The following is a 22211-nucleotide window of genomic DNA, read 5'->3' on the forward strand; positions in this document are numbered from 1 at the left end:
GGATGTTACCAGGGTGTGATAGCTGCGGCAGGTGGTGTGTCACAGAGTTGCTTGTACCGTTTCTTCAACTCCTTTTTGGATGCCATGATGCAGAGAATGCATCACTACATACGCTTCCCCAGCACACAGGCGGAACTTCAGAAAACAAAGCTGGATTTCTACCAAAAGGCACAGTTCCCACATGTAATAGGGTGCATTGATGGGATCCACATATCAATCTGCCCACCTGTAGCTACAGAATACATATACCGCAACCGCAAATCCATGCATTCCATCAATGTGCTGGTGATGTGTGAGGCAGACTACATCATTACTGACATTGTGGCAAATTTCCAGGGAGTACCCATGACTCCTACATATTCAGGAACAGCGGGATCTACACACGTCTGGCTGCTGGTGAATTTGGAGAAGGATACCTGCTATCTAAATCAATGTGACACACCCTGATGTATACCTTGGATGAATGTATTGGTGACTCAAATTAATGGCACTTTATTTCACATTTAGGTGACAGCGCATATGCTGTGCGGTCATTGATCCTAACTCAATACCTCAACCCATCAACCCCAAGTGAGAGGAGATACAATGTGGCACATAAAAGCACGTGCAACGTTGTGGAGCGCATCGTTGGACTATTAAAAAAGCAGGTTCCGTTGCCTCTACAAAAGTGGAGGTGCACGTCAGTAATGCCCCATCATCTGCTGCAAAATAATAGCAACATATGCAATGCTGCATAACCTTGGCAATAAACAAAGGAACAGCCATGAAACTAACTGACTCTGAGGATGAGGGTGAGGACTGTCCACAGCCAGAGCACAGCGCAGCAGGTGTGGCAGCAGCACCGGATGGGAGACACAGACGGGCTGAGATAATACGCAACTATTTCTGAGTAAGTAAGGAGACATAGCCAGTTACTGTATGTGAGTGATCATGTTTAATGATCATAGCACACAACCAAGATCAAAAGCTGTGTCCATACAAATATAGGTTACGTCACTCATTTGAGTACAACAATATCATGGTTGGCTCTACTTCTTGCACCCACGCGCTGCACTGCCACATTCCTTTGCCCCACTGTCAGTCTGTCCAGAGCCAGAGCTGTTGCGATCGCTGCGCCTCCTGGACTCTGTGGGAGGGGGTGTGATGGTAGCCTCTTCACTTTCACCCCCATCACCTGTAGTGGCCACCTTGTCAGTTTGGAGCACTTCAAGTGCAGTGGTCACTGTTACCAGCCCCCCAGCCACATCACGACTGCAGTGTGCTATCTCCTCCTGCATGGCCACCAAGCGCCTGCACATGAGAGAGGTTGCAGTGGAGAAAAGCGGTTAACCGCCTTGGTGTAATTATCATGTTTCTGCCAATCTCTGCCTCTTGACAGACGGTTCTCATCTAACTTGCTGCACAGCAGCCTCACAGCCTCGGCCACGTCCCTTATGCCCTCAGCCATGGTGGAGTTCATGGCACTGATGCCCTTCTCTATTCTGGTTGCAATCAAAAAACAATGTCCCAATAGGTTAAACTAGCAGTCAGTTAAATATACATGCGCATCGCATTGCTTTCAAGGAAAAAGGAGAACACTCTTTGGTTTAAAGTAAGATATTCAATCATCTTATTTTATAATACGAATACATGGTCAGTAGTATACAGTTATAAGCAGCACTGCATAAATTCAATTTGGTGACAACCATAAAAACTTGGTGCTCTACAAAGGTGACTGTAGTGAAGGTGGCGACGCAAGTGAGAGGGTGAACAGCATGGACGGCGCACTGTGAACAAGGTGCAAATAATCTACAGTGGGTGGCTCAGATCATGTGACAGAGTGGTATCACAGATTAAGGATTTCTTTTCATTATTTGAACCACAATAGAAAAGTACGCCTTTTAATGAGCTGTGAAGTCGACGGCGTTTCGTTCCACGTTAGTAAGGATCGTCATCAGGACTTGGTTGTCTGACTTGGGGCGTGCTGGAGAGGTGCTAGGTTGGGCGCGCTCTAGGGTGATCGTCAATTTTGAATTTTGGCCAGCAAGAGGGCACGGCAGGAAACGCTAAGCGGCCGTATACAGTCCGCCGAGGACCAGCACGAGTCCTTTTGGATCAACGTGCCGGCATAGGACGGAGTCCTGAAATCTTGTAAATCCTAGAAGTCCGATAGAGAGGTTAGCTTGCTTCCGCGTGTGGGCGGCGATTAGGTGAGGTGCGGGCGGCTAGGTAGAGTCCGCCGGCAGCAGCACGAGTCCTGTAGGATCTACGTGCCGAGTCAGGACTGAATCCTAAGGTCTGACTCACCAGACCTTAGGATTCAGTCCTGACTCGGCACGTAGATCCTACAGGACTCGTGCTGCTGCCGGCGGACTCTACCTAGCCGCCCGGACCTCACCTAAGGATTTACAAGATTTCAGGACTCCGTCCTATGCCGGCACGTTGATCCAAAAGGACTCGTGCTGGTCCTCGGCGGACTGTATACGGCCGCCTAGCGTTTCCTGCCGTGCCCTCTTGCTGGCCAAAATTCAAAATTGACGATCGCCCTAGAGCACGCCTAACCTAGCACCTCTCCAGCACGCCCCAAGTCAGACAACCAAGTCCTGATGACGATCCTTACTAACGTGGATCGAAACGCCGTCGACTTCACAGCTCATTAAAAGGTGTACTTTTCTATTGTGGTTCAAATAATGAAAAGAAATCCTTAATCTGTGATACCACTCTGTCACATGATCTGAGCCACCCACTGTAGATTATTTGCACCTTGTTCACAGTGGCCGTCCATGCTGTTCACCCTCTCACTTGCGTCGCCACCTTCACTACAGTCACCTTTGTAGAGCACCAAGTTTTTATGGTTGTCACCAAATTGAATTTATGCAGTGCTGCTTATAACTGTATACTACTGACCATGTATTCGTATTATAAAATAAGATGATTGAATATCTTACTTTAAACCAAAGAGTGTTCTCCTTTTTCCTTGAAAGCAATGCGATGCGCATGTATATTTAACTGACTGCTAGTTTAACCTATTGGGACATTGTTTTTTGATTGCAACCTCCTTACCCAGTCCTGATCGGGTATATGGGTCACACTCCTGTAAATTTTACTACCTTCTCTATTCTGTGCATATGGACATTCATGTGTGCCATCTCCCGCTGCACAACCTGATTGCTCTTCCTTGCAGGCTTTGGACCTTCAACAGGTTACCTTCAAGGCCAGAGAACACACTGTCATCTTTGCCCTGAGAATGAGGACTGGCTGCCCTTGCCCTGTGGCATCTGGAACTTTTGTGGGCGCGCTCTGTGGGGGACTGTGATCCTGCCCTGTTGGTATCCTCAGCCACTGTGGACTGTTGTCCCTACTGTGCTGTCCTCCTCGGACATCTCCATCTGCTGGAGCGTGGCCACTGCATGCCTCTTGCCTGTCGGTGGTGGTGGCGTTGATGGTGGCGGTGGTGATGGGGGTGCTGGTAGTGCTGGTGGTGGTGGTGGGGTGGTGTGCCCTGCAGGCGACTGAACCTCCACCTCTTGTCTCCTCTCTGTCCTGGGTGCCTTTCCTCTGCTCCCCCCTGCTGCCCTGCGAGATGGCTCACCTGCGAAGACAGAATGTACATATGCTCACTTATCTGGCAGCATTTGCATTGTAATAAATGTAATGCCTGCCAATCACACTGACAGTCCTCTGCTTGCTAATTGCTAATTGGTGTCACATGCCTTTGGGCTTGGTGGACTGACTGTTCTGACAGGTGTTACTTCTGACTACATCTCCCATAATGCATTGCAGGTTATGAGTAAAACATGTGCTGGAGTGGGAGTCCCTATGCCTCTCTGGGGATTGGGGGTAGGGAGGGGGGTGCACAGCATGCTGTGAATGCATCTTACCTTGATGGTTGGCAGCTCTAGGTGAGCTGTCTGCATCGCCAACCCCACTCACTCTCCGGCTGGAGGGGGGACTCAACCAGGAGATCCAGAGCAGTTGGTGCAGGTGCTGTGTTCCTCCCTCCACCTGTTTGGTTGGCCTGCTTCTGCCTCTCTGCCATCCTCACCTTAGCAGTCTTTCTCAAATCGTACCATCTTTTCTTCAGGTCCTCAATGGAGCGCTGGGTGACTCCGATGGCATTGATTTTATCCTGTATTGCAAGCCAGATCTGCCTTTTTTGAGACTCTGGCAAGTGCAGGGACTGCTTTCCAAATAACTTATCGTGGTCCTTGGTCACATCTTGAATGAGAACCTTCAGCTCCCTCTCACTGAATTTTTGTTTCCTTTTCCTTTCACCTGCCTCCTTCTCCCTCTCCTGGTTGGCCATTTTGCTAGGATTTTGTTGCAAAATTCATCTGAGTTGCTCCTGGCTTCTCTGCTCTGCTCCCTGCCTCACATTCAGCTCCCGGTTCAGTGCAGCTGCTTGGGTGTGGCCACTGCCTGTTTGGGAGGTAATGGGGATGCACAGGATTGGCCGATTCCACAATTACCGATTTTTTAAACTACCGAATCGGTATTTACCGGGTCGGTATTGGGGATTCGGTAATAACGATTCTGTAGTGGGGATTCAGTATTTATTTTTTACCGATCCATTCCGAATCGCTATTTTATACCGAATTATACTGAATCGGTAATTTTTACTGATTCATTACGTGCATCGGAAATACCGAGTCCTTAATAACGAATCGGTAAAATTCTCTATTAAGGACTCAGTATTTCTGGATTACCTACATCTGGTCCTTAATCTCCCCAGGCCTAAAACCAAAATGAATGTTCCCTTGTGTAATGTATCTTATGCTCCAGTAAAGCACTCCAATTCCTTTGGGTCATGTCTGTGCTATATAAAACTGCAAATTATATTATATTAAATATATATTATATTATATATATGAAATATATATTAGATATAATATAGTATAATATTATATGTATTTGGGCTCTTTTTTTCTCTGGGGCAATCTTGTGAGACTTACTTGCTATGAAGCTCCCTAATTTCCTCATTTACTACAGTATCCTCAGTGGAAAATGCTTTCAGTTTTCCACTTCGATTTCATCAAGATGGCATTCAGATGTGCCACCCTTTTGGCATAAATTCGGAACACTAGTTGCTCATAAGAACACTGTAGTAAAGCAGCTGATCACAAGGGAGTTAACTAGCAGTCTGCTGCTGGTGCTGAAAGTGCATGTTTAAGTCTGGATGTCAGAATGTTTTAATGAAATAGAAGAGGAAGATATTAGAGAATTCACTTAAAATGTGTCCTAATTTTTCTTATCTGGCTACAAGGTCTGTTCTGATACAGGAGGCATCACACACTACCTGAACATTGAGTAAGTGTGAGCTTTTCCTGCTCCTGTATAACTATTCAGTTGTTGAGGCGAAACATATAGCAATAGTTGTGCCATCAACATAGCCAATGGCATTGGGGAACTATGCTACCCTGTAAAACATCAATTTGGTTTGTTGCAATAATTTTGGGGGTTGTGGGAATGATATATGTTGTTGACTTTGCTCCCTTTGATGTCCAGGAACCTACGAAAGAGCCTGGAAAAGGCACTTTATGACACCTGCCACCACTGATATGACCCACTGGTAACTGCCAGACGCTAAGAGTTGTAGGCTACATAACACCTGTGCTTGTGGTGGGATTGCATTGCTTCTGAGTGTTCGGGCCTGAAGCTGATGCTGTAACTAAGCAATTGGATCAAATATTACCTGACTACTCAATCTGTACCTCTCAATTATCTCCTCCTCTGTTTAAATATCCTCTCCTGTCTCCTCCTCCTTCTCTGCCTCTCAGCGGAAATACTCATCCTCTTCGCCAGAACATAGCTGCCAGTGTAAAAAAGCCAGCTGTATTTTGGGTGCCTTTTTTTATAGTTTGCACCTGCTAACTACTTTATCCGAATCAATGGTAATTGCATTTCCTGAATGTTCATTATGCAACTAGTAGCAATTAGGAAATCCTGTGTACTGCAGTTAGTGAATCGGTATTTGGGAATCGCTATTTATGATTTCCTATTTGGTAACTTCCAAAATGTGATTTCTACACCGTAGAAATCACATTTTTCACCACCGCAATTGCCTTTCGTACACACCGAAATGGCATTTTGCATTACCTAACGGCCCGAAATAGCAATTTGCACAGTTAAGAAATGATAAATGCCTTCCTACATATGGCTGTATATTTCCTTCTTGCTGGCTATGTTCATGCACACAGCAAAAATGTTAGAGGTTGGGTAAGCTCTGGGCTTTGGCTGGCTAGTGGCATGAAGGTAAACTGCTGATTGCAGACTTCTAAGTTGTCCTAACCTATTGACCACTTTTAACCTTCATGATCAGGCACTTCTTGTCCCTACCATATTTGACTGAGCTCAGCTTTTTTATTTATCAGCCCAACACAACTGCTTGCATTTATAAATGTTTGCCAGTCTAGGTTTTTTCCAAATTAGCAATTAAATAAAGAAGGCCACAAGCAGCAGAAGCAGACTCACTGGATCAGCTACATATGCCTGGAACTATAGAACCTAATATATCTGAGTGTGCAGCAAGGGAGGGGGGGGGGGCGGGGAGGTGGATTACATTTCTGGGTAGAAAATATTTCTGTGGTCGCCGGTATTAGTTTCTCCAGCGTTGCACTCTATAAGGAAACGGGTGTGTTTGTTGTCCACTCTGTTTCATGATCAACTAGCTCATCCAGTCCTGGTTGTTGTCTCTGCGTTCTGGTACATGCAATCCTGAAATTATATTTTGAGAAACCGGGCAACAGGCACAGAAATAAACAGCTGCTATCTGGACTGGATTAAAAAAAAAATGGAGCTCTCTTTGCAAGAGATGCCCTTAGGAGACGCCCTCCTTTGCTTGCTTGCATTTTGCCTTTTCTTGCCATACCCCTGCTGAGTGGTGGTTGCTTTGGGTGCCCTCCATGCCGATCTTTACAGTAATATACTCTAGTTAACTGTTATCACTGTTATTAGGGCTACTTATTTTAGTTAGAGTTTGGGAAATGTTGCACTAGGGTAACAGTGCTATCTAAAATATATGTAAATGAATTATTACAGTAACTATAACCATTTATTATCTGACAATCTTCACGGCAGTTGCCCTCCATGCCCTGCTATGCCACTGGGGCCGCGTTCCACGTTGGTGCATGATGGGAAGCTTTCAGCATTGGGCACCACCTGATTGATACATGTCCCCTGTGTTTAATGAAGCTAGAGAACGTCTATTTGCTTTAGAAACTTCAAAGCGGCCATCGACTGGCTCTAGGCGCCAAAATACACCGCATACTGTCCTATTGCCAACAGCTTTCCGATTCAGCCTGCTCTCTCTCTCTCTCTCTCTCTCTCTCTCTCTCTCTCTCTCGCTGTTTCTTTCCTAGTCCCTTTCTGCGGTTCCCTTATGTTTTCCCTCTCCCCTATTCCCTAATACCCCCTTCGGTGTCCAGCCAAATGAATATCCCTGTATTCAGATATGTCTTTAGATCTACAACCGAATGTTTATAGTTGGATCTCTTTTTTTAATGATATGCTGTTTCACAAGTATTTTTTCTATTGAGATTGTCAAAAATATCCCATACCTCTTCCTTCCCCCTTTCTTTGTATTCCCAATTAACAATAAAATACTTTGAACTAAAAAAAAAAAAAGTCAAAGCGGTGGGCAGTGTTTGTGCGTTTGGCTGCTGAGCATATTCCCAAGGGCAAAGAACATGGTAAAGGCGAGAAGGACACTTTGCTGAGCTCTTTCATTTGTAAAGAGATAAGCGGATTTGCAAAAATGTGTGGGCAGAAGGTTGAATACCTGGGCATGTTGCAAACGAGGAGGTCCAGCACACAAACAGGACCCGTGCCCCTTTTTTATCAGTTGTATTTATTGCCAAGGTTCAGGAAGATCTGCCAACAGCCAACAGGGCAACGTTTGCTCAATCATGGGCTTCACTCAGCCAATCATTGACAGTTACAGTCTTAAAATCCTATATAAGAAACCCCGTCCACTCGGTTTGTCAGGCTTCTGTCCTGTTCAGGCCCCAAAAAATCCACAATCATGAAGTGGGTAACTATATTTTCACTTGTAATTTTACTAAACTTCGCCGAATCCAGGATCCTGCACAAGCGAGGTAAGATGACAAAACGTAAAGCCTGTTTGTTGGGGTACCATATTTATTATTTTTCCACACATATATATTGTTCTTCAAGTAAAGGATTAGTCAGCCACACTTTCCTCATATTTATACATAGAACTGCATCCAAAGGGCCGGAGACTCGTGTGCATGCACCTATAGTGACATTGACAGGGGTTGGGATGGCCATACTTTTACCAGGTGTGAGCAACAGTAATTTCATGAAAGTCTAGCAAGTTCCACCATATGTATTGTCAATGATTTCTGTACCAGTTTCCAGTGTTTTCCAGGAGTTGATTGATTTAATGTACACGGCGTAGGATGCATAGTATCACATTGTGTGGGCCAGGTCAGAGAAGTTTTAAGGCATGGGTAAAGTGGGCTCTGGCCCAGGGCACCAGCTTTTCAGGGGGCCCCCTGATAGAGCCTGCTCTGTTCTGCAGAGTCCCGCCCTGATGGCCTTTAATAATTCTTAAACAGATTGTTTTCAATACCATTTTCCTTTAATTTATTTTTTATGTGGGTGATGTGTGAGAATCTATTTACAGATACTTAGCAGAAAGAATGTGTTTGTTTCATGCAACATCCATAAAAAAGATTTTTTAGATCAAAACAGGACCTCACATATCACAATGAGATGGTGTCACAGAGATTATTTGCAGAAATATTAGGCAGCTGCTGTTCTGTTACAATATTGAAAATAAATCACCATCCCTGAATTTAGATGTAAACACATCAAGAATTTGGACGAGTGTGCTTGTGCAGTGCCAGTGATCTGGACACAGAGGGCATGAAAGAGCTGAAACGGGATCATAAAATTCAAAGCCGTTCCAAACAAGGGCCCCCAAAATATGTTTGGATCAGGGTCCTCAAAATCCTTATGATGTCCCTGTGCCAGGTCAGTTGCATCAGGAGCTTTGGTGGGCAGGGGTCACTAAAATCATGCCAGCTACTCCCTGGTACAAGAACATTTCGTTCTAAAGCAAACAATGTCCTGGAATACTGTTCCAAGAGGCTCAAATATATGGTGCTACCTGGTGAAAGCTGACGAGTCTTGCCTCTTCATGAAGATATCATAAAAGCAGGCAAGGCCTGCTTGGTGATACATAAATGCAGTTGCAACACAGGGTTCTGTAAAACCTGGGTCCTACAACCCCATCTGCTCCTTCTTGTTGCAGCCAACAAGCAGGTTGTTGCAGACAACAGACCAATGCTCCAACTACTTAGAGTTGGCCGACAAAGGACAATTCTCCCATTTTCCAATTTTTAGAAGTATTAAAGTGGAAAACGTATTTATGGAATTTCTTCTGCCGTAAAGATAGCGCGGTGTATGGAATTGCACTTGTCGCTCCGCTTCCAGCCTTAGCACTTGAACCAGATGGTGGCCCTTTATAACCAATTTCTAGATCAGGACTTTGGATCGAAGGCACACCGAAGAGCATTGATTAGTATTCATTGGGTAAAAGGGATTGTGAAATTCTGCCCATCCTCACGGACAGAGATGGAGATGGGTGAAGGTGTATGGTAGTTTCAGTCACTTGGGACACTGGGTCTTACTTAGACATTTGAGCGAACTGAAAATCCTCCAATTGTTGGAGGAAACTCTCAAAGCACAGTACAATCCACTGGCTAAAGTTCGTTGAAAATAATATCCTAATGGTGGAAGAAGTTTAGCCAGTACATTGTTCTCTGTAAACAGAAATTGCTTCCAAAAGTAGACAATTTTCAGCTCTCTCCAAATTTTAAATGAGGCCCACTGTTTTCTGAAATAATAAAACAGATCAGGTGCTGTAGTGCCTTGACGCAACCCAGGACATATTAATATGCACGTTCTATTTTTCCACTACCATAATCTTACCGCTAGTGATTGGCCTGTCAGGGTAAAATAAAGCGCGCATTGGGTTATCGGTGGACCAATGTGAGGTAATTGGGGGAGAAAGCTGAGTACCCCCAGAGACTGATCTTAGTATTTCAGAAGTTACTGTGTCTGCTGGCTCTTGCCATTTATAGCTTCGGCTCTGCTGCTTAACTCTTGCAACAGTAATGATTGCTCTACGTTAATGCGCGTAGTTGCACCCACCCTTGTGTCCCAATATTAAAAGTGTCAGGGGATCATAAATGTCTTTCTAGGGGAATTCAGGATGTATTGAATGAGTGCTACATCTGTTAACCGCTGCATGCTCATGAAGAGTTAAAATACCTTGATACCAGGGCATGGAATGCGTGAAATGTGGCCAAAATAAAGGGGGGAATATTATTGTGTTGGCTAATGTGACATGGAATATGATTGACACAACTCGTTGCATATTTTAACGGAGAGGACATTCTGCAGACTAACGAATTAGAGTTCTGAGTTTGCCTACCAGCCTACCAGAGATACGTACACATCCTAAAAATGATATAATAAAAGTCAATAACTTGGGAAAAATTAGTATCTTAAGTGCCTCTTTCATTCAAAAGAAGACCCAAGATCCTGCACCAAATAGTTGCTTGGGAAAAGGTCACTTAACTATACCTAGATGTAACCAAGGGCTGATAATAATTTAGTAGTGACATTGCAAATTGGTATTTGGACTGGGCTGTCACTGTTAACGTAAAGTACTGCAATTCCTACTTAATAAGTAATGTGAAATATTTTTAAATGACCGCTTTTTTGGGTGTGGTGCTAGCCAAGATGGTTTGATTTTACTTAAGTTATATACATAATATGCTTGTGTAATTTCAGCTAGCACCAGGGCATCTTAAGGATTTTCGGGGGACTGGGCCATACATATTTTGGGGGGCCCTGTTGGGAACACTTTTAAATTAATGATCTAATTTCAGCTCTTTCTTGCCCTCTTTGGCAGGTCACTGAGAGTGCACAGACACAGTAGTTCAAATTGTAAATGTGTTTACATCTACAATTCAGGGATAGTGACGTGCTTTTTCAATATGTAAATAATCTCTGTGAAACTCTTTCATTTCCCATAAATGAGGTCCTGTTTTGATCTAAAAGTAAACTTTTTTATGGATGTTGCATTAACCACCAAAATAACATTTCACTGCACAGTGTCTGTAATAGATTCCTACACATCACAAATATATTAAAATGAATAAAAGGAAAACGGTATTTTAAACAATATGTTTAAGAATTATTCAAGGCCATCAGGGCGGGACTCTGCAGAACAGAGCTGGCTCTATCAGGGGGGCCGTGAAAAACTGGGGCCCTGGGCCAGAGCCCACTTTGCCCTTGCCTCTAAACGTCTCTGAGCTAGCCCTCTTCATCCATTGGTCAGTTACATGCTTCTTCCACCCGCTATAGGATAGACTACGTGTCAATTGCTCAGCCCACATCAGCCACTGGCTAATTTCACTGTGAGTGACAGCGTTCTGCCCTTTCTTAAGGAATACATCTTTTCACAAAGTAGTTCCTTTAAGTGCTAGGGACTGCCATGGAAATGTGTGCTTTTTGACACCACATAATATGTTTCTATCAGGCATTTTGTTTATAAGGTTAAGGTTCTGGCATAGTCTCCGATAATAAAGTTTTACAAACACCATGATAAACCGTGGCCTATTGTTTTTACCCACGTTTGTTTCTGGAGGTGCCTAGATCCAAACGTATCAACGTCTTGGAATAATTCTTTGTTTGAACGATGTTTTCAGTGTTGTAGCAGAATTTGACATTTTTGATGTTATCTTTTATGTGAAATATATGCGATTGTTTTAACAGTAAAGGTACTATGTGCATTTAACATGAAATGCCGGATGCAATCACTTTTTAGATTCTGTATCTGAAACATCCATTGTTTCAAACATATAGTGCTGTTTCAAATTTAGTAATGTCATGGTTTTTATTAACTGACAAGACCATTTACACATCTTTTTACAAAAGTGTTTACATATTATTTTCTTTGATGACAGCTGGGCAGAGATTGGATGTCTATGGATTTTTTCTCTTAAAAGAAGTACATGATGACTCTTGTGATATGTGTAAATAAGGAATTGCAAAATTTGCGATTCCATATTTTTCTATTGCATTTAAGGAATCGCAAATTGCGATTCCCTAAATGAAGGAAGCACCCAAGTTGTGCAAATTTTGGCTTAAGGAATCGCAAAATACCACTAACTTCAGGTTGGTGGTATTTTGCGATTTCTTTGAAAAATTCACTTTTTAGCATTTTTCAAAGTGCCATGTGGGTCGCATACATGCCCTTAGGGCATGTATGTGGACCACATGTGCACACATGTTAATTTCAGGGGTGCAAAAGGGTGTCCTATTGACACCCTTACAACCTTGAAATTGCACTCCCAATTTGCGATTCTCTAATTGAGAATCGAAAATTGAGAATGTCTTCCCATTCATTCCTATGGGTCTTCTAGCCCACAGGAATGAATGAGACGGTATTCCTTATTTGTGGATCTCAATTTGCGATTCGCAAATAAGGAATAAGTGGGATTCGCAAAACATTTTGCTAATCTTACCTACATTGCGTTTTGCGATTCTCTAATTGCGATTCCCTAAAAATCACAATTTGAGAATTGCAAAACACAACACCTACATATGGCCCTTTGGAAATAGCAATACTTTGTTAATTGGAGCTATATAAAACACAGGATATTGTAATTGCGATGAGCTCTCCAGCACCAAAGATACTGCTTAAATACAACCTGTGAAAATCTTTACTTTTTATGAATCAGTTAATGCCACTGCAAAATATACTTTTTTAGTTTGTTTATGAAACAAAAGAAAATTATGAGATTAAGTATTTCCCACCATCATCAGCATCTGAACTGTAAACTTTAGAAATATGGAAGCCATAGAGTACAGCTGTCAGATGGGAGGGAGCAGCTAACTTTGACTTAAACGAGCCCCCATTGTATTATCATTCTGCGGCAGTGCCAGGTATTGAGTCCTGGGTTCTGCCCTCCAATCCCTACAAGCACCTCTGACTCAGGTTTGCTCTTTCCATACATTACTTCCCCCTTCCATCTCCTTCTCCTCTGCGGTTCCAACATGGATCTTTTGCCTGACGGTTTGCCCCCTGTCCTTGCAAGCGTGCTCTTGCCCCTCTCCATGTTTGTCTGCTGTCTCCCTCTGTACCTGTTCTCTTGTCTCTTCGTACCAGACTGCTCTCTCACTGCCATTACCTGCCTGTCTACCCTCTTGTATGCCTGGTTTTTCTTCTCTCTCTGGATGCTGCTTTCTTCCCATTGTGGTCCTGCTATCTCTCCTCTCTCCTCCTGGCTTCTCCTTCTTTCTTCCTCTCTCTCTCACTTTCTCCTTTTCTTCCAGTTCTCTCCCCACTCATTTCTGTTCTTTCTCTTGTCAATACTTGCTCTCTCCCTTTTCAATGCATTTTCTCATCCCTCTCACCCATATGTTTTCACTGTTCATGCCTGCTCTCTTCTCGCCTTCTGCAACTCACCCACCACATTGCTTCCTCGTGTACCTGCTCACACCCCTCTCCCTGTGCGCCGGTTCTCTCCTGTACCTGTCATGGGCGTTAGACAGGCCCTGGCATTCCCACTCTCAAGGCGCCCCCTTTCATTCCAAGTTCCATGCATTTCTGTGAGGTATGAGGGCCTCAGGGCCATTCCACCACATTCTGCAGGTTGCCTCCATCATTTTACGTCAAAAGATTGGCACTTCCTCCCCCCTATGCCGTGCTCTAGCTCTCCCACCGCCTTGTCCAAGCATGCCTGCTTTCTTGCAATCTTGCTCTCTCTCAGGTGGTCTGCTCTGTGGGGTGCCTGTTCAACCACCACATGGTATTTCATTGAGGCTCTCTTCACTTTACAGTTCTTTCTGGTGAGCTGAAGCCCTTTGCACCACGCACAAGACGTTTTAGAGAAAAGGTCGAGGATACATGCCAAACCCGCACTTGCAATTTGCTAAGGCAAACCTTATGGGCCCGATTCACAGAACTAACTTAAGACAAAATCCTAAACTTACTCCTTTCGGTATTCACAGAAGTTAGGATTTTGTCTTAAGTTTGTCTTAAGACAGACTTAAGACAGACTTAAGTTAGGATTTTGTCTTAAGTTTGTCTCAAGTCTGTCTTAAGTTTGTCTTAAGACAAACTTAAGACAAAATCCTAACTTCTGTGAATACCAAAAGTAGTAAGTTTAGGATTTTGTCTTAAGTTAGTTCTGTGAATCAGGCCCATTATTACTAAGAGTTTTCTCATGGGAAACCATGGAGCCAGAACCTTTAGAGTTCAGGGGCCCAGACTGTGGAACAAATTGGCCCATGCTCTAGGGTGAAACCAAACTATGGGGCAGATTTACAATAACTGGCGCATCCCCAGGGATGCGCCAGTTATTGTGCGCCGCAGCTCCGCCACCCATGGTATGCCGCATTTACAATGCGGCGCCCCATGGGGCAAAAATGGCACAGATGCATGACGCATCTGTGCCATAAAGGCGGCGCATTGCTGGAGTAGCATCGGAAGCGCGACGCAGCTCCAGCAATGCTCGGGGGTGCCCTATCAGTCCAATGCTGCGTCAAGCCTTACGCCTGCTTCAAGCAGGTGCAGGGTTTTGACGTAGCATGGGCCTAAAAGTGACTGAGTGAAATCTTGTAGATTTTACTCAGACACTTTTAGGAGGCGTTCCTGCGCCGGAACGCCCCCCCCCCGCCCCCCGCGATGGAACGCCTCCTTATGGCGCAGGGCTTTACAACGTGACGCATCTCCCAGATGAGCAACGTTGTAAATACCCCACACCATGGCGCATCTTTTGCGCAGCCGCTGCGTCTCAAAAGTGACGCAATGGTGGCATAAAAGAGGCGCAAGGGGCTTGTAAATCTGCCCCATGTCTATTTCAGAGAAGCCGCAAAATCTGAAGTACTCCAGTGAGCCTTCAACTAAACCTGGAACCCACAGACTTTTTAGCACGCATGTAAACACTCACACATGTACATAAACCTTACGTTTCACAGCTTCAGCCATCTGCAAACATACTGGGACACTATTATACATAACCCCTGCACCGTGCCCACGCCCTACTGATGTCCACCATTACTTCCATACATACAATGAATTGTCATCACACGTCGTCTCTTGTTATATTGTGGTCGTTGTTGGCCGCAGTTTTTATTTGCATTACTTGTACAAAGCAGCTCTTACAGTGCGGTGCCCGGTTCATCATGCTATGACCCTGGCCATCGATCCTAATACTGACTGACTGACACCAATTCTGCCATAAATCATTTTACTCATCTTACAGTTCCATAAATCATCCTATGACAGTTCGTTACTTCGCTGCTTTTGTAGTCATAAATCATCCCTCCCCGGTTTTGGGGTAATACATTCTTCTTTTTGTATTCACACTGATTGCGTGGGGGGGGGAGGGAAGTAGCCTCGCCCCTGGCTTAGGCCCCAACTCACCACCTTCTTTGTTCCTTTTGTGCCCTGCCATTCGGTGGGTCTGGATGCTAGTGCCGTCTCCGTTTGCTATGTATGCATGTATGGCGATGTATAAAGCTCAGCTGCTACTCAGAGGAATGTCCTTGCTCTATAGCAAAGGAGCTGTCTGCAGGCAGGAACAGAGAAAGAGCCTGAGCTGAGGAAAAGAGTCAAGTCTTAAGTTTCTGTGTGTCAGTGGCAGCTCATTCCAGAGAGAGGGCCCCAGAAATGGGAAAGATCTGCCCTACGCCCTCGCCTTCTTAATCAGAGGGGCTACAGCCAGACAGAGATTTCTGGAGCAAAGGTTTCTCTGGGGAGTGGAGGGCTTGATTGTGTCTTGCAAATACCCAGGACCTGTACCGTAAAGTGCTTTCTGGGTTAAAAGCAATATTTTAAAATTGATCCTCTTCCTAACTTGAATCCAGTGTATGCTATGAAAGAGGCTGGAGACATTTGAGTGACGTGGGAGACCAAAGATGGTACGTGCTGCTGCGTTCTGAACTAACTGCAGCCTGTCCATCAGGTATTTGGGCAACCCTGCTTATAGGCTATTTGCATAGTCCAGCCATGACCTAATCAAGGCCTGTGTCACCTGTTGTCTAGCCTGAAAAGAGAGGAAAGAAAAACATTTCCTAAGCACATGAAGGAGGGCAAAGCCCAAACACACCACATACTTGATTTAAGTGTGGAATGATAGTTTATCATTGAATTTAAAACCCAGGTTTTTTACTGCTTGGTTTGTGGCCCCCGGCGGTTGTTAAGGCCCCATCAGTGGCAGCCTCTGCAATAAAGCATCCTGATCTGCACCATGACGAAGGAAACCCACATCTATAATACAACATTTACGCAGAGCCAAAGTGGTTCACTCAAAAGTATGAGGTCACACCTCATGCAAATGAGGGAATATTCATTAGAATAGCACTGGTGTTTTATGTGCACCAGAGCAATGTGTAATACTGAAGGGCCAGACCACGCATTTCCTGACCCATTTGTAATACCAAAGTGCCCCTGGATGTACCCCAAAAACATTTTGTAAAAAGGCCCCGGATTGGTTACATTAGTGATATGTCTCTAAGCCTTCACAGCCCTTTCCTCCTGGAATGTGTTGATGTCTTCATAAGGATAGAGAAGCTCCAGTGGATGACACGTGGTGTGGGAAGCAGGCCCTGAAACTAAGCAGTTGTGGTATTCTCAGGACTGCAACTCTCTGCATTCTGAGTCCAGAGGATGCCGTGCAGCTACACGGAGGGGGCTGGGTGTCAGAGGAGAGAAGTTGGACAGACTGGGTGTCATAGGGGAGAGGTTGGGCACTGTTAGATAGGTGAAGCTTTAGGGGAAACGCGGGGTGCAGTTTCAGGGGGTGGACCATGCAAAGCTTCAGATCACTTATGAAACGTGAATGTCAATTATACAAAGATAAAGCGATTATATTCATGCTCCTTATCTAAAAGGAATGAAAGGCCATTGAAAAATGTTGATGCATTGAGAATATATTGATTAACTGACTGTCAAGTACATCCTATTTTCACAGATCATGATGGGCATAATGAGGAACATCCTACTGACCTGGATCTTTCAATGTTACTTGGAAACGTCTACACCAAACTGGGAGAAAATTTCAGATATGTGTAAGCTTCATCCTTTGTCACTAATTGGTCTTTTTTTTATTGTGCATTTGCTTTTTGGTTTTCTGCTGTGTGCTTATGTCTGTGTTTTTCCAGTTCACTATGCCAGCAAACAAGGGAAGAGAGATTTTAACACCAAATCACATCATTGGTTCATATCGGCCAGATGAAACAGTATTATGACAGATTTGAAATTCATTGAATTTATATGAAAAGCAGATGCTCAACTGACTTCAAACCATCCACACCACTGGCATATTTCCTCTGACCTATTCAAAGTAGACATCAAATGGGGAGCTACAAACACTAATCATTTAGTCAAATCCTAACTTTCTCTGAATTCCAAGTCACTTTAATTCACCCTGGACATCAACAGAATCCCCATGTAACACCTTTCCAAAAAGACAAAGTCAGCATGACACCAGGTCCCTCATTTAGAACAAATGAAACAGTTTCTTCCAGAAATTGACTTCAGAACTGCTGTGCAGGCACTTAGGGGCAGATTTACAAGCCCCTGGCGCCACTTTTGCGTCACTTTTACCATGGGAAAAGTGATGCAAAAGTGGCGCAAGGGACTTGTAAATCTGCCCCTTAAACTCTTGAGCAAGATGGTTGTAATTCCCTACTCCATAGCCCCTCACACTCCACACTGGCACTACTTAAATGCATCAAACATGCCACCAAATGTCTCATCTAGAGCCTCAACAAATATAATCACATCACCCCCATCTGAATGGAACTCCATTGCCTTCCTTTGCTGGCCTGTATCATCGTGAAAACCAGCTGAATCCTTTAATAAGCCATCACGACCAGCACCTCCACTTGTCTTGCAGACAAGTTCACCATCTCCAGAGGTTCTTGGCACACCACAGCCAGAATACCATCGGACTTCAGACTAAGAAGTGTAAAAAAGAAAAATAAACCAAGACAGTAGGCCTTTTCTATCTATGTACCCAGCATCTAAAACAACATTCATGTGTCCACCAGGACAGCCGTAGTGCTGCTCAAATGTAGGAAAGAGTTGAAGCCACACCTCTTTAAAGTGCACTACATCATGATGCATTAACAGTCCACAAACCAGCTGGTCTTTGTCACTGTACAGTGCTCTGTTGCTTTTTGGCTAGGTTATCACAACTGATCTACCCCATGCAACCATACACATGCATACATCTAATTCTGACTGAAAATGAGACTGTTGCAATATGATTCAAATTCTACAATCATGCCTCTTCCTAGATTGCCAAATCAAGATTCATGTCAGCCTACTTGGAATATCATCCTACAAAGATATTGTTGCTGAATTATTGACTACCAAAATATTTTGAACAGTAGGTTACTTTAGGTTTACAAACCTTGCTATTCTTATCTCTTCATCTATGTACTTTGATGCCATATAAATATTCAAGGTATATAGATGTGCAATTAAGAATACTAAATGTATATGTACCTAAATATATTTATCTTCACACTACTTTGTGTCCCTACATTTAGGGCACAATATTTTTGTAGAATGATCTTTCTGTTCTCAATATTTTGACACATAACCCTCTCTTGGGTAGACCCTTGTTGTCCTCTTGAAGTGGGGAGGTGGTCATTTATTTAGAACACACAATCCAATTCACTTATCAATTTACACATATTAGTGCATTCCACATACATTAGCTGGTAGGACATGTTTGTACTTAACAAAGTGTGGTTTCTCACTTGTGAAAAGGTTTACTCACATATGCTTCATTATGTGACATAATATTCACTGAAAGGAGGTAAACTGGCATTAAAGAGTGGGTTTGCCCTGGAACGTTTGACTACTTATTTGAAGGTATAACATAATTTGCCATGGTCTATTAGCATCCTAAAACTTTTCATAGTAAGTCCTGTCCAAGTTTCTTGGAAGAGGACATATCCATAACTATTGGGAGGGTAGAGGAAGGCTTTTCGCAATGTGGAAAAGTGGAGCAGAAGATGTTTTAACATGCATATGCTCTCAGCTGGGATATTTTCACATACATACATGTACGTAATGTACATTTATGACATGGAAAGGTAGCAGCTTTTTATCAAACAGCAATTCATGGAAGCTTTCCAGGACAGGAATACTATTTTCTTTTCCCATGTATAACCTTTGAAAACTCTGTGATCGCCCTAAAATTGGAAACTTACTTAACATGTAAATGGAAGCTTATGGGTGTAAATTTCACATTCGTTTATGACATTGAACCTTGGGTCTTTCGAGGAGTAAAGCACCTGGTGATGCATGTCTGCAAAGTACTCTTTGCTAATACATCTAAGCAGCTGCTACAGACACTCTGTATTCATGCAAAAGGAGGAAATAGGCTGTTTTAAATCTGTATATGTGTGCTAATTTATGTGTTGGTCAAGGGCGTCCAGTCCATGCCTTCCTCAGACTTAGACAAGGCTGCTTCTCTACCTCGAGCTTCCTACTACATGGATTGTGGCAACACTCACAAAAGCAGCACATCACTTTTCACTGGTGTGTTTGTTTTACTAAGGCAGACTTCAGTAAAACACCATTGCATTCTGGTAGATATCACCCTTGCATCTTTCATTTCCCTTTTTAGCCTTAATTTAGCAGTAAAATACTGATCACTTTTCTATAATGTGATTTCGTTCATTCATCTCAATGAGATAATCTCATTTCATTCCTTTAAACTGCTTTGAGGTCCTTGAGGTGCTCAGATAGGGGATTTGTGAGAGGGGGAACAATTTTATTCTCCAAGGTCCCCTCTGACCTCTGGAAATTGCAAGTAGCCATGACAAGTAACAGGATTCCTGAGTGTAAAGCTTCGAAAGCCAAACAGCATTTATTTTATATTGTATTGGTTTGGATGAGCCAATGAGGTTTCCTACAGGTGTGATGTGATGAAACTTCCTTTTTGAAGGGGATCTGCTAGGTTAAGGCATAGATATTGGCCTTTATTGAGGTCAGGGAAGAGTGTGGGACCACCATAAGTACTGTAAAATAGACACAGGTTTGGTGTGTGCTTCCTATTAGTATTGGGATGGACGTTTGAGTTACTTCATTAGCCTAACTTAAAGGTTTACTTTGAGGAAAATGCCCTTGGAATGCAATATAAGTTATTGGTGCGTTTATTAGCCAATAATACTAATGTTTTTAATTTATAAAACTTAGAGTCTGATTTAGAGTTCGTGGACAGATTACACCATCACAAATATGACAGATATCCCATCCGCTGCATAGCAAGTGCATTATATCCAATCGCATTTGAAATAGATCAGACAGGGTATCCGTCATATTTGTTAGGGAGTAACCCGTAGTGTGGAAGATTGTTTTTTTAAAATCTAGAAATAAGGGTAGATTATTTTCTGAGGCTGCTTGCCCCTCTGTTTGATGAAGTTCAAGAGAATCAAAACCTACAAGCAGGTTGATGTACATTAACACAGCAGAGGATTGAAACGATCACAAATCGTGCATTTGCTGCTCTGGTTCCCCCTTTCCATGAGACTCAAGTTTAAGTCTCCATACAATACACGTCAGGTCTGACGACATAGGGAGCAATTCATTTTAGCAATTGTGTTCCCATGATACATCCCTATACGATCAATAAAAAGCAATTTCAGAACAACATTGTTGTGTTCCTAAACTTAAAAGTGTACGTTTGAGGGCCCTGTACAGTCTGGCTGTCGTTCCCTGTAACCAACTGCCTCTAGGTGTTAAAATAATTGATGATCACTCTATGTGTAGGTGATAAGTCAATACCAGGCTTCTACCATACTTACTAATTCTGCTCCCTGTTAGATTGTAATAGTTTTCTATTCAGTACGAGTTATAGGGGCAAGATATTGATCCAAGCGATACCAAAGGGGATGATGGACAGAGTATTTGAGCAGATCAAACACCCACCCCCAGTCAACTGATCTGGGTTTAATCCTTCATCATTCTTTAGCTCACTCCACCACTTAGAACAAAGCTCTACCAAAGGTTCACCCTAAGTTGGCAGGGTATGCCCAGACGAGTGTTTGATTTGCTCAAGCGCTCTGTCCATCACCCCCTTTGGTATCGCTTTGTTTGTCCTAAGTTGGCAGGGTATGCCCAGACGTGGATCCCTTGCTCACTTTGCCACTGGATTCAAGATAGCCTGGCTGATAAGGGTTATGAACCCAAAACTGGTCCCAGGATGTTTGTTTACGGTCCAGGGAAGACATGGCTTGGCAGTTCGGGCTGCACTGTTCCCATGAGGCACAGGGTCAGACTGATTTGCATATGGCCATGTCTGAACTAGGGTGGTGGAGTGAGCTAGAGAATGATGATGGATTAAACCCAGCTCAGTTGACTGGGGGTGAGGGTTTGATTTTCTCAAGCGCTTTGTCCATCGACCCCTTTGGTATCGATAAGATGTTGATCTAGGCACAAGCATGCTGTACACATGACAAATTGTGGCTTGTTCGTTTAACAGGATGATGTTGTTTACTTTTCGTTCAATGACTGCAAAGTGAGAGGATTTTATAATATGAAAAAGGGCCCCCCATTGAACCTGCAAACTATCGGCCAATTAGCCTTATTGACGTAACACAAAACATTTTTGCTAGAGTGTTACTGGGAAGACTCCATCAATGGATGGAGGACTTTAATGTGTTAACCCCCCTGCAATCTGGCTTTAGATATAAAACTTCTACCATTGATCAGTTGTTCGGGTTACAACTGATCTATTGGAAGCATGTAGTTCTGGAGGGTGGGAGCCTGTACCTCACCTTCGTGGATCTTAAATCAGCGTTTGATATGGTGAACCGTGACCAGCTGTGGGGTATCATGCTGGACATGGGTGTTCCACCATATCTTTGTTACCAGCTTAAACGCAACCATGAGGGGACATTTGCTAGAGTAAGGTTCGGCAAGAATGGGAAATGAATTACCCCCTTTCCCATAGGGAAGGGGGTGAGGCAGGGCTGTGTGCTTGCACCGACCCTCTTCTCCCTCTTCCCTAATGGGTTAATTAAAGATTTACTTGCCGTTAAGGATATCGACTCTCCAAAGCTAGCGCATCGTAAATTTCCTGCATTAATGTTTGCAGATGACACACTGCTCCTCTCGAAATCACCAATGGGGATGCAGCGTGCGTTTAAAGAATTTAGCCAGTTTTGCA

General features: G+C 43.6%; 1 protein-coding gene across 1 annotated transcript in view; it reads left to right on the forward strand.

The window, feature by feature from the left end:
* The first annotated feature begins 7917 nt into the window (after positions 1 to 7917).
* Positions 7918 to 22211, forward strand: part of LOC144818524 (serum albumin-like) — a 236275-nt gene continuing 221981 nt past the window's right edge. Inside the window, exons 1-2 of the mRNA XM_078676034.1 lie at positions 7918 to 8072; positions 16995 to 17091. Of these exons, the coding sequence (XP_078532160.1) occupies positions 8000 to 8072; positions 16995 to 17091 (170 nt within the window). The 5' untranslated portion in view covers positions 7918 to 7999. The remainder of the gene's footprint in view (positions 8073 to 16994; positions 17092 to 22211) is intronic.

This window comes from Lissotriton helveticus, chromosome 2_1 (assembly GCF_964261635.1).
Source record: "Lissotriton helveticus chromosome 2_1, aLisHel1.1, whole genome shotgun sequence".
In the NCBI taxonomy this organism is placed as follows: Eukaryota; Metazoa; Chordata; class Amphibia; order Caudata; family Salamandridae; genus Lissotriton; species Lissotriton helveticus.